Source organism: Solea solea, chromosome 15, assembly GCF_958295425.1.
Source record: "Solea solea chromosome 15, fSolSol10.1, whole genome shotgun sequence".
NCBI classification, from domain to species: Eukaryota; Metazoa; Chordata; class Actinopteri; order Pleuronectiformes; family Soleidae; genus Solea; species Solea solea.
In genome coordinates, this window is record NC_081148.1 from 23,515,576 (window position 1) to 23,528,661 (window position 13,086).

The 13,086-nt window shown below is 40.4% G+C and overlaps 1 protein-coding gene across 1 annotated transcript in view; it reads right to left on the reverse strand.

Annotated features, from left to right (window-relative positions):
• LOC131474194 (protocadherin-15-like) overlaps window positions 1-13,086 on the reverse strand; it is a 260,291-nt gene that overhangs the window by 99,339 nt on the left and 147,866 nt on the right. The window contains exons 15-18 of the mRNA XM_058651947.1: window positions 8,114-8,263; window positions 5,900-6,093; window positions 3,914-4,046; window positions 2,818-2,897 (exon numbers count right to left, since the gene is read on the reverse strand). Of these exons, the coding sequence (XP_058507930.1) occupies window positions 2,818-2,897; window positions 3,914-4,046; window positions 5,900-6,093; window positions 8,114-8,263 (557 nt within the window). The remainder of the gene's footprint in view (window positions 1-2,817; window positions 2,898-3,913; window positions 4,047-5,899; window positions 6,094-8,113; window positions 8,264-13,086) is intronic.

Sequence of the window (13,086 nt, forward strand, 5' to 3'; positions counted from 1 at the left end):
CCCAAAGCATTATAGCATGTTAGATAAAATGTTTCCCAGAGGCAAAACCCTTTAAAAAATAAACAGTCCATTAGAAGTTTAATCCATATGCCAAATGTCAGAGGTCACTGAAATAAAAATAAAAAACAATCTCTTTCCTGCATGACAATAATATACAGTAACTAATTCAAAAATACAATACTGTTACAATTTTAACAGAAATAAAAACGGACATAATAAAATTGGAACAAACATGACTAATAAAATAAAAATTGTATCTGTGAAAATGAACGCTTAATTGGGTTTGAACAATTTTCTCACTTATTTCACATAGATATTTAACACAGCTTGTTGATATGATCATTAAATAATGTCTTATATTTTATTATCAATATTGACAACTTTGGGCTTCCATATGTCCAAAAGTGACTGACAGTAATTGAAAATAAGTCAAAACTCTATAGTGTGTGAACTACTAACCAGCTAGTTCCCGCCTCCTCAGAGTTGAACAACAAATCTAAGGCGGGACTTAAGGCAGAACTGCCAATCATCAGCCGGTGATTGGCACTCAAAGTTGGTGTCATGTTTGAGGCAACGACAGGAGAGGGAGGGGGAGAGGAGGCTTATTTATGCTGACGATATTATGATGTTTATCTGAAATGGCCTATATTGGTTTTTATTATTGCCAATTAACAGCCCTACTAAACAATTTCCTCCTTCAAATTTCTGACAAAGGTTGGATTGATGTCTCAATGATGATGATTCATTAATGATGTCTGGTTGATTAAACAACACCTGATGGTCTTGCACCATATTTTCCAAAAGCATTCTAGTGGCTCAATGAATGCATTCAAGAAATATCCCTCCATAAATCACATCTTGGAGTTGAATAAGGGACATAGTTGCTGCAACATGGCTCCTCGTTGCCTAGCTGGAAGCCTTAGGATGGAGACAAAAGAAGCTTTAATCAATTAGTAAGAAACGTGTCTGGCAGGGTCCTACACTTTCACTCTCCTCGTGTCTCCTCTCTCCTTATTTGCTTGCTTCTTTAAGGGAAGTGGACAGAACACTTTAATATTTTATGCCTATGCCCTTGCTTCCGAGAAATGGTCTTACTGAGGTGGGTTTCTGAATTGCTGATGTTGATTATGAGAGGTAAGGTAACATGTTTGTGTCTTTTTGCCTCTGCCGAAAATAATTGGTCCTTAATACTCTGGCTTTCTGTCAGACAGCAACAACAAAAAAAAAGCTCATATGAGGATGAATGAAGAGGAGAGAAGCAAACTCCAGTGGAAGAATAAATCATATTCTGTGTGATTATATTCTCCACACATGTTCATCTTCTGAGATACAAGTCAGCTCCGCCTATGAGCTTCTGGCAACTCTGGCCTAATTGCCCTGGCTCTGTAAAAATTCATGTTTCTGATCATTTTTCCTTTGGCATACATAGTCGGGCTACAGCAATTCAGAACTCTTCTGATTCCGAACGTACACAGAATTCTATTAAAATGGTGTTTGAAATGACTCTTAAATGTATAACTATTAACAAAGAGCAAACCTCCAGGATACTTTTACTGATGTATAGCAACAGTTCATTAACATGTTGAAACACAGAGGTCACACAGTTCCATCATGCTAACTTTTTTATGTAAGTTTTACCAGATCACCAAAGATCCCAGAAGACATCAGAGTTGGATCACTGCTATAAAAAGTGGCCAAGTGGCAGGAATTGGGCTCATAATTGGAAGGTTACTGATTCAATTCCAGGACAGGTCAAGGGCTGGGGTGCCCCCTGAGCAAGGCACCCAACCTCCCATTGCTTCCCGGGTGCAGATAAGTGCTGCCCACTGCATCACAAGTAACTAATTCAAACTGCCTTGTTTATTTTCAAAAAGTAGGGAAAGTTTATCAGAAAGTTGAAGATGTCCGAGTGCTTCCGTACTCGTGCAAAGACCCAGTATGTCCGGTTCTGCGATACGTTGCTCGATCTCCGTGGATTTAAAATGCACAGTGAAACTGGCACCGATTGCCTCTCATTTTTTTTGCACGGCAGTGTAAACAAACCGGGTCACGTGGCGCCTCTTGGAGCTCTCGACATCTGTTCCAGCTCAAGTACGTCTTTGGCCCCATTCAGACCCGGTATAAACATCCATCTCATTCAGATGGAGGTAGATAGATGTGCTTTTCCACTCAGTTCACTCTTTTTGGTGCCAACAGCAAGTGCCAGCGTTCATAAACAACATCATGTAGTAAATTGCAAAATAAATCATCCGAACACAAGAAACGAGTAAGTCAGCGCAAACTCGACTCACTGCCGTCACATGTACACATCCCAACGCAAGCTAATGATGATCACCAGACTTAAGAGACTCATTACACCTTAACTATCACCACTAAATGTCTTACCCTGACCCCTAACCTAACCCTAGAACCATGGTTTTGATCTTTAAAAAGTCCTGTTTTTAAGGGGTGACACAATGTGAGGACCAGCCCAAATGTCCTCACGTTGCCATAATCCCCCACTCTGGTTTATAAGCTTTTTGGGTCGACGTGTACACAGTGTGTTAAAGTTCCCAGCTGAACCCACAGAGACACGAGATGAAGACACAAACCCAGCACATCTATCTTCATTTAAAACATCCCGTGTTTGTATGAAAGACTGCAGCTGATAAATAATGAAGCAATCTTTGTATTCGTCCCTTAACTCTTACACGGTGGTGCTGAGAGTATTTGGCAAAGCCATTCTCAAAGTCCGGAGCTCCCCCTCCCCACAACCACCCATTCATCTGGAGTAAGTCTTGGACGTCGCACCTGCACTTGAACAGTAATTGAACTTACGTTTCAGAGAGGTTGAAGACCTTCTGGGAATCCCCGCTCACAATGTGGTAGATGATGGGGTCATTTTCTCTGTCTGTGGCCTGGGGGGGAGGTAAAAAGTAGAAAAAAAATTGAAGGAGCAAGGAGCTTGAAGGTCATGTGGTGCCATTAAAGCAAAAACTACAAGCCAGTTACGCAATGAGAAGACTGAAGTGGAGGAACAAGAGTTTCATAGTGTTGCCCAAAAAGCTTAAAGGGGCTTTATGTAAGAAATGTACAGTATATGTCATTAGAGATCGAGGCTGATATATTCACAATTAAAATTTTCATTTAAGGGCGAGAAACTCTCTTTATGTTTCAGGCTCTTGCTCCAACCACTTGATAACGCAGCTCAGTGTGATTTGATACAGCACATAGCTACACTAGCCCTCTGAAACACATCTCCATCAACGGACATGCGTTTAAATATAGATGATAAAAGCAGAGAGAAAGTTTAAAGTCCCTGTAAAGTGACAAAAATATCTCGAACTAACCACCTTACTAAATTTGAACGATTAAATAAGTAGAGGAACGTTGCTGTTCATCAGTGTTTGTACAATTGTGTCAATTCTTTGGTATTAAACCACTTAACAAACATGTGAAGAAGCAACATTTTCATCACTTTTTGTACCTTTTAAATAATTAAACATTTTAAATAAAGAGCCAGAGCTTTTCTGTGTTTTTCTTTGGTTTTTCAGGACATCTGAAAATGCATCTCAGGAGCAGGAGCAGTTACTCGGGCCGAACCGCTGGTAAAGCTCACTGAGGATTTTTATATATCGTTATATATCATGTTGGAGACTTTCCTCAACTGCATCTATGGGAATTTGTGTCCATTCATTCTGTAGAGCATTTAAGAGGACAGGCACTGATGTGGGACGAGAAGGCCCGGCTCACAGTTCATCCCAAAGGTGCCAGTCAAGTTCTTCTTCACTATAGTCCTTGCTTTGTGCACTGGGACACAGTCATTTAAAAATAAACTAGCTGAGCAGCTGAGGACAGATGCTGTGGATGTCGGCCATGATGGTGTGGAATAGAAAAGGGTCATCCTCAAACTCGCGAGAGCACAAACACTCACCTGCAAATTGAGTAGAATAGCTCCTATCCTCATGGCCTCACTGATTTCGAGGTTGTAGGTGATGAGGGGGAAGCGCGGCGGGCTCTGGTTGTTGGGAGGCAGAACCTCGATGTACACTGTAGTTATGGAGCTCCTGGAGTAGAAAAAAAAAAGCCACACATCAGCTGACTGACACCATCACTTTATCCCTGACAACCACGGAGAACCGTACCCACAGTGTGATGTACAACCTTCTTCATATATAATCCCTTAGCAAAGCTCTTTGTGTGATTTTAATGATACAAAAAGAAAGGATAAAAAGAAGTCGCATTTCTGATAAGTGCCATGGTTATTTGTTTCACAATGGCATCACAAATAGATTTTTTTCTGTGTCAAACCATCATAAAAAAATCCTCTCATTTATCTGATCAGCTCTCTTGAAATCTTTCTGCTTGTTCACAGTGGAAAGAAATGAAAATGGAACTGACGGCTGTGTTTAATATTCATTCATCGTGTGCGACATCTTTTGTTAAATGTCTGCAAAACAACCTTTCTACTGTATAATTATGTCAATCTGCAGCCTGTTGTGACTGGTTGTAAATAATTTCCATTGAATGTGTCTCTGTTAGTCTTTGTTTTGCTTGGTGACATAAATAATAGATCAATTATTTCCACCTCCGACAACAATGTCTGATACTCCGACCTGAGGTTTTTGGCACATCGTCAGTCGTTTGATTGTGTAATGACAAGATGAAGAAGAGACATTTCATGACATGATTCCAATGCTTTTTAACTCACAACAGCTTGTTAGAAATAGTGTTTCTCAAATATTTAGCACAAAGGACTTTTCTGTGTCATTTCCATGAAAACACGTGAATCACTTTGAGCAAGTGCTGAATTAAAAAAAAAACAACGTTTAAACCGGTTTTTGAAAGGTGTGAATATGTTTAATCCCTCTCAGGTTAAATGCACTCCTTTTCAGCTCCTAAAAGCCCAAAGTAAACATTTCTTCTTCTTTATTAAACATTATTAAAGCAGCAGAAAACAATTCAGAAGAGTGCTCAATATTTTTTAAATTTCATTTGGACCAATTAAAAGATCATAAATTGTCTTCTTCCTCCAACTTCCTCATCTCTTTACATGGGTTCACCAGAGCTCAAAAATCCTGGATATACCTGCTAATTTTAATGTGAAAGTGGCTTCAAAAGGCTATGTGTGAGACATACAACTAGAGTTTGAAATGGGTACTGCAGTCCAAGGGAGAAATAGTGGAGAGTGCTATAGCCAGGGTTCCCACAGGTCCTTGAAATCCTTAAAAGTTCACACATTTCAAGGCCCGTTGAAAGTGATTGGATTTTGTGCAAGAAATAATTGAAGTTGATATTTAGGTAAATGTCTCCCTTGTTTGTTACTGATTCATGCCCTGCGTCACTTGATGTACAATGATGTCCTAATTGCTAGCATCGTTGTGGACACTGTCACCAAAGAAAAGACTGACTTTGACCCAAGATCCCAAAAAAGGACAATCACTTCTTATCCAGATGCAGAGCGTGGTGCAAATCAATAAAAGTGGACGCCATCATGGACGAAGCGGTTGCCCTGCCCATCTTAAGCTGTATCAGCACATTCTGGCCTTGAATTTGAAGGGAATCGGTCCAGGAAAGTCCTTGAAAAGTACTAAAATTCAGTCAACGTGTGGGAACCAACCCTGTAATTCCATTCTTTCCCAGAAACTTGAACTCCTCATCAACCCAAAGTGGGAGTGACATTTGTTTGACTTTTCCACAACATTAACATAAACAGAATTTGCATGCTGTGAATCAAAACCTGTCTGTACCTTTGTTTGTTTCAGTGTAACATTTCCTTAATCTCTGATAACAAACCTCGGGTTTCCTACATACGGCGTTTTCTTTTAAGTGTGAGCAAACTCTGAAACATCCGTCTCTCCTGTGCGCCACATGAACCACGCTACAATAATAAACCTGTCACTCCCGGTGGCTACTGTACCTTCTCTGGGTCTCCGGTGCATTGTCGGAGGCCTTGACTGTCAACGCGTAGGACCGCCCGACACTTAAAGTGACACCAGGTGCCACGGTGATGCGTCCGCTGCGATTATTAATGACGAAATCTCCCTGGGCGCCAGCGAGGATCTCATAGGTCACCAGGCCGTTCGCTCCCTCATCGGCATCTGCCGCTCTTAACTGAGAGACGAGAGGAGAGAGAAAGAAAGAATCACACGCTCACAATATGCAACTACACGTTATAAATGTACAAAAGTGTAGTTTTACAGTGTAGAAACGACGGTGTGGCCAAACGCTTTTATCCATTTTATCATCAAGGGCAGAGTTTTGTGAGTGACTGTCAACTCGCCAACCTGGAATTTATTTTGTCGCCCTATTATTGTGTGTTGGACACATGACCTTTGATTCATGTGTGGGTGGTGAACAAAATGGTTGACATTTAACTAAAAGTACACTGTACTCACTCCTGACACTGACTTTTCCTGTCGGTTGCAACTTCCTCGCGCTCCCGATTACAGTTTGGTTTCCTTAATGATCAATTAAAGGATTCAAATGAATCACACGATAGATAGCTGACCAAAAAAAAAAAGGATTTTATTCAAGCAGTAAGATTAAAGAGGGAGAGAAAAAAAAAAACATGTAATAATCATACAGAATCTGTTATCACATCAAATTAGGCCGACACCATTTTCTTCAAGCCAGTGATTTAGGGCATCCTGCTGCTTGTAATTATGAACCCTGTTGGTATAGTCGGCTTCATATCTCTTAGGCCTTCAAACTTTAATCCAAGCTACCCGGGCTTCGTTTTTCCATTAGCCTATGTTACAATAAAAAGCTGCAGCATCAAATAAGCAGCAGCAGCAGCATCAAATAAGCAGCAGCAGCAGCAGCAGCAGCAGCAGCATCCTCGGGAAGTGGCACGCGGCTTTCATAAACTGCTGATAAAAATCGATTAAGCGGTCATACCAGGACTCCCTGTGACCCTTGGCCTCATTTCAGTGTAGGTGGAACAGCTTGCTTTTGCTTTTTGTTTTTTTTGTTAAAGACAGATTAAACTTGACCTTTTCAGTGTGTGACATTCTTCTGGAGAGGCTGCGGCTGAAAGGACAGATCAGCGGAAAGAGATGATGCGATCACGGCTGCTGCTGCCAAACGAGAGACGACCAAATGACGGAAGTCCCAACGTTTACAGACTCAGTGGAAGCAGGTTATCGACTCACATTCTGAATCGCGCCTTGTCTTTGAGCCAACTGGCGACCTGAATTGGCCAAAAAGTGAATTTCAGAGACATCACCTGCAACCACGCTCCTATTGGACAATGTTCTTTCATAATTTTTGGTTTATTTCCTTTTAAATGAGAACACAATTTACAAATCTGCTATCATGCTCTCTTGAAGAGGAACTGAAACTCAGGATTGAGACATTAACTCCTCAGGAATATGTTTACTGACGCTTTTAAAGAACCACCAAAGAAGAACAAGAAGAACAAGAAGAACAAGAAGAACCTTTCTGCATGGAGTTTGCATGTTCTGCGGGTTTCTCCAGGTTCTCCAGGTTCTCCAGCTTCGTCCCACAATCCAAAAACATGCAGATTTGGGGATCAGGTAAATTGGACGCTGGATTGTGAGTGGATGGTTGTTTGTCTATATATATATTGTCTCTATATGTGTGATCTATCCAGGGTGTGGCTCTCATGTGGAGGATACATGGGTTAGCATGGGGTTAGCATGATAGAGAAGAAAATAAAAGGATATCATGACCTTTTAATCCAGTGCACTCGTGAAAACAACATTAAAAATGTTCCCAGCGCATGAAAATAATCCCAACTGACTCAAAACCGCGTATTAAACCTTTTTATGGTGAATGGTTGCAAAATTCAAGTCATGATGGCAGCTAACCCTGATCTGCTGGGTTTCAGGTACAGTGAGGATGCAGATATAAAAACATTTTCACTGATTTGTCTGCCATGACTGGAGATGAGTTGGAGGAAACCGTTCCCAGGTTTTTCCCTGTCAACACAGCGCTCCGGATTGTTGCGGTTATTTGCTTTGGGGCGAGAACGACTGTGTGTGACAGATTTCCGCGTGACGGGGACAAAGACGCCGACATGCAGCGATGCGCCTCGGCAGGAGACCGAAACAAGAGGAGGAGGAAGAGGTAGGAGGGAAGGAAGGAAGGAAGGGAGGTTGGATTGGTTTACCTGGAGTACCGTCTCCCCCGGCTGCATGTCTGTGAAGACTTCAACACTGTAGGAGACCTTAGCGAACGTGGGCGTGTTGTCGTTGGCATCAAGGACCAGGATGTTGACAGTTACGGGGCTGCTCAGCTGGACGCCGTCTGATGCCATCATCTGTGAATACACAAAAAAAGGGGAAACGCACATCGTAGCTTAAGTAACTATAGATAACGTCGACTGCAACGCTGAAATAAATCACAGCTCGTGAAATAAAGTCACTTCCACTTTCATTTGTTACTTGTTCATTCTCTTTATGCAACAAGAACACGATGAAAGATATGCGTAAGGTGTGTGTTTCTCTGCCTCAGAGGACGATTGGATTTGTATCTAGACAAATAAGGCTATGATGTAATTCTTTTTTAATTATGGATCAATTCAATTCGACTCTGTATGATTCAGAGCAACTCCCTAATGAAGGTTTGAGGATATAACTTGTGGGTAAGTATGTATTTTATAAGGTTTGTGATTGGATATTCATGCAGGTCCCTCTGGACGCTCGGGAGTCGAAGGAAATGAGACGTCAGATAAACTGGCTGAAGAAAGCACTGGCCAGGGAAATATAGAGTGGATCAAAAGGTTTGTCTAGGAAAGGAAAGGATGAGTGTGTTAGTGTGTGTGAAGCAAATGTGTTGAGACAGTGGCAAGAGGAGATGGAACAGAAGGGGCGGGCATTAACACTCTCTGCAATCTTCTGTTAGAGCTAAGTAGCTTTCAATGAAGTCAATCAGAAGGGATGAGGTTTATCCTAACTAGAGACTGAGAATGTGGATTAACCAGCTATATGAAAACTATGGGATAACACCCAGGTGGTGTGAGCCAGTGTGGCGATCCAGACCTGTGACTGTTGCATATTTCCTTCAAGTCAATTTTCAATATTGAGTAGATTCATCACCTTGACAAGAAGGCAGTTTTTGATTTCTTCATGCAACTGGTGGAAGAAATGCATTACAGTAAATTACATTGAAAAGACTGCTGTGTATGTATATATATATATATATATATATATATATATATATATATACATACACACAGTATATATCTATATAAATATACATATATGTATATGTATAATATATATATATATATATGTGTATATATCTATATAGCTTTTCAACATTTTTAATCCTGACAAAGCTACAGATTAGTCAATCCAGTCAAGACGCCGGACCACACGATTCAGGGAGGAGATTCCAGGGATTTGGGCTCTCACAGAAACATGATTTTTAACGTGTCGGCGTCGTCAGTTAATTGCCGTTTAGTTTAGTGCTAAGAAACCCAAAAAACAATGGATGAAGTCATGGGTGAAAAGACAGAATCAACCAAAAGTACGCAACATCTGTTTCTTGCGGGGTTCTGCTCACGCCACCAAACGCTGCTCAGCCGTAAATATCAAACACGTAAGATTTGAAAGGAAGACTCTCATGTGTCTGCTTAATCCCTCACACTACAGGATAATTTGGCCGGATAATCTGTTCAAACCAACCTACAATCTGGCCAATTATCCCCTAGTGTGGGGCGGGGGTTTAACTGCAGGTTCACACATCATTTGTGAAATGCCAAACTGTAATTGTGACAAAAACAATGTTAGGCCTCAAGTATTAAGTCTATAACACCTGTGTCCATAATATCAAAATTAAACAGCAGTTTAGACACAGCCATTTTCTAATTTACAACATCTAAAGCTCTTCAGCCAAATCATTGCTACTTCGGAAGTAAGGTAACAAAGAAACACATAATTATACATTTAATCTCCAAGCACAACGGTGTAAAGAGTTTAGAGTAATGCGACAGCTAAGCAGCCTTGTTCAACCAATTCATGTTTGTATCTTTAAAACAGTTTTCTGGTTCAGAATATTCAGTTTCTTCATTGCTAATATGTTGTGTACAAGCTCTTCTAAAAAAGGCAGTTACTGCTCTTTTATTCGTCACTGGTGGCTGTGATACTTTAAGGGAGATGGAAAGTGGTGCCAGGCAACAATCACAGACACGTGGAGGTAAACAGATGTGAACTATAACTGTGGCAGGAGACAAAAATACATGTTTTTCTGTTTTTCTCTCCCACGAACAAAAAATATCCATTCTTAGAACTCAAGTGGAAACTTTCCTGTTATGGCGTGCATCAGGAGGATGCCTCGAGGAGCGGGTAAACATTCCCAGTAAAGGTGCTGGACATAAACACATGATAACATATAAATTATAGGAAAACAACACACGCTGGGTGTTTCTGTGCTGCTTTTCTGCAGCCACAGCCTCAATTAAGAGATGCAAGGAGGGGGGGAAGTTTGAGTTCCCTGACTCATACATGCATGTGCAAGTGCGGCCACATATCTTTGCAAAAACACGGAATATATACAGTAATCTGTGTCTCACACCGACAGAAACATTAACACAAGGAGCTTTTAAAAGCTACTTTTTAATCTTAATTGTATCAAAGCTCTTTCTCTTAATCTCTGTCTGTAGGTCGGGATGTGCAGATTAATCATGATGTTAATTTGATGCCACACTTTCTTTCCGTGACAACCTTTTGAGAATTGAAAGAACTTCACTGGTTAAGTGTGATCAGACATAATGGCAGTAAAGCTGGGCTGTGTTTCATGTGCAACTTCAAGTCACTTTTGCTTTTATTGGTCAGTTTAATGAAAGTCTACAAAGGCTGTGACTAGCCCGGGTCGATTTTTGCAAACCCACACCAGAAAAGTCAACTGCTTATAGTCGGTACCGACTATAAGATCAAGTGTTATTTTAGACGTTCATCATGACAGAAGAAGCAGAGGAAAATATTAAGATGCTCATTTTTTTAGTTACATTTAATTTTGCAATGGGTGACCTTGAAAAACAGAGCTTGATCTCAATGGCTGCTTTTGTCCATTTCTCAATAAATGATACAAAATACAGTGCAATTAAATGATTTGTAACATTTGTTTAGTTTCATCCAAGAGTCTGCAGCCGTCTGTCCTGAGCTCCTTTAATCAAATCAGCAAAGACAACATATTCATCCATCTCTGGAACCATCCACCGATGTTGTCACATGTTAGCGACACGTTATATTGTGTTTATTGTGTTCTTTTGTAACACCGGTACTTTGTTATTGCTTGCTGAATATAATAAAATGCGACTAAACCTTTACATTCCCACTTTCCACGGCAAAAAAAATAATAGGAAGGAAAAATAAATGAGTTTTCACATGCTGCCCACTGACTTAATTTATACCAATGACTGTACCATTTAATTTGTATGAATAATTGTAGCAAGACAAATAACACTTAATACACTTTATAACATTAAACATGCATATTTACAGCTTTTGTGTCGAGGCAGCTATGGCAATTAAAACATCATATGTAACTCGGAAGGCCGTCCTTTTATTTTGAAATTTTAATACGCAGGGAAACAAGTTCAGCAAAAGCAACCATTTGAATATTGACTTTAAATCTCACAGTGAACGCAGCATCCATTTAAAGAAAGAAAAAAAAAACGTAAGAAACACACTCTACAGAGCCACTGCACACTTTTCAAAATGAAACACTGGACCACACGTCATGTTCAATTCCACCGGGGAAACTATGCCAGATAAACTCTGCATATGTGGAATGAACCGGGTCAACGCGGCACATACAAAAATCTTCATTAACTGCTGGAGCTGATGTCCAAAGAGCCCCAGCCAGCCCAGACAAACGCAGATTACATCAGACCAGAATCAAGCCTCCACTCTCCGGGGAATCACTCCCACCGAGCTCACTGTTGATTTGCCAATGCTCTTTGATCCAAAGAAATCCTCCATGATGGAGGCAGCGGCTGTATTTCCCAAGATGCCGTAGCATCCCCTCCAAGCAAGTAACAAGAAAACAAGTTACTTTGGTGGGTCAGGCTTGTTGACATCAGTGTAACTGCAGTAATGCTGACAGAGAAAGAACACCCCGTATACATTAATCAGCCTCCGAGTCCTGATGGAACTTGAAGCCCTGACCTTTAAACTGCTGCTGATGATCCGGGAGGAGAGGTTTGACTTTAAATCTCACGGTGGACGCAGCATCCATTTTAAAGAGCCCGGGGAGCAATCAAAATGTAAAAAAGTTCAACACAGTCACCACTGCAAAATGGAGGCACACGATCGTTTTTTGCTGTAAAGTGCAAGAGCGAGAAAGTATTCTTAGCACTGAGAACTGAGAATGAAGACTGAAGTGAAGGTGAACAGTATTATGGCACTTTTACATGATCAGGCACGTCTGATGGTTAAAGCAATTGTTTTTGGTGTGACTGAATCATTAGAATCAGTTTTTTTTGTTACTATATATAATTTGTGATTATTAGTTTGTTATCACTTTTATATAGTTGGATGATTTTTTTTTTGTGTATGTTAATTTTGTGTTTTCTTTTCAAATATTGTGAAATTTTAACATTATTTAGGTAGAGGCTTCAAATAAGCCCACTAGGCTTTCTGCCTCTTCCTGCACTGTATGTTACTTTGTATTCTTTGTCAATCTTGTATTTTTTCTTTTAAACTGTGCAAAATAAAATAAACAATAAACAATTTGTTCAGTACTTCATGCATGACCCCTCTGTCACAGTCACTGAACTGAAATACGGATGGACGGGTTGTGCTTTAAATACACCAGACTCCTCGGTTAAATATTGAGATTTTACACATTTCCTTTGTTAAATGTTGGAGATTAACGCATGTTTGCAGGATTTAGTTAAGTCTTTTAAACTGATCTACAGTTTGGCATTTTTTAAATTTGATTCTTATGTCGGACTTCGCGCTCATGACTCTTCTGGTGACGACACTCTCTGACCAATCGGTGGCCGGCAGTCTGTTGACGTTATAGTATCGACTCAGCTCACTTGAAACCTTGCCAGAGGAACCAGGTACTATTCTAAATGGAAAAGCCAAAAAAAACTGAGTAGAGTCGAGTGGAGTGGCGCTGATTAGTGCTAGA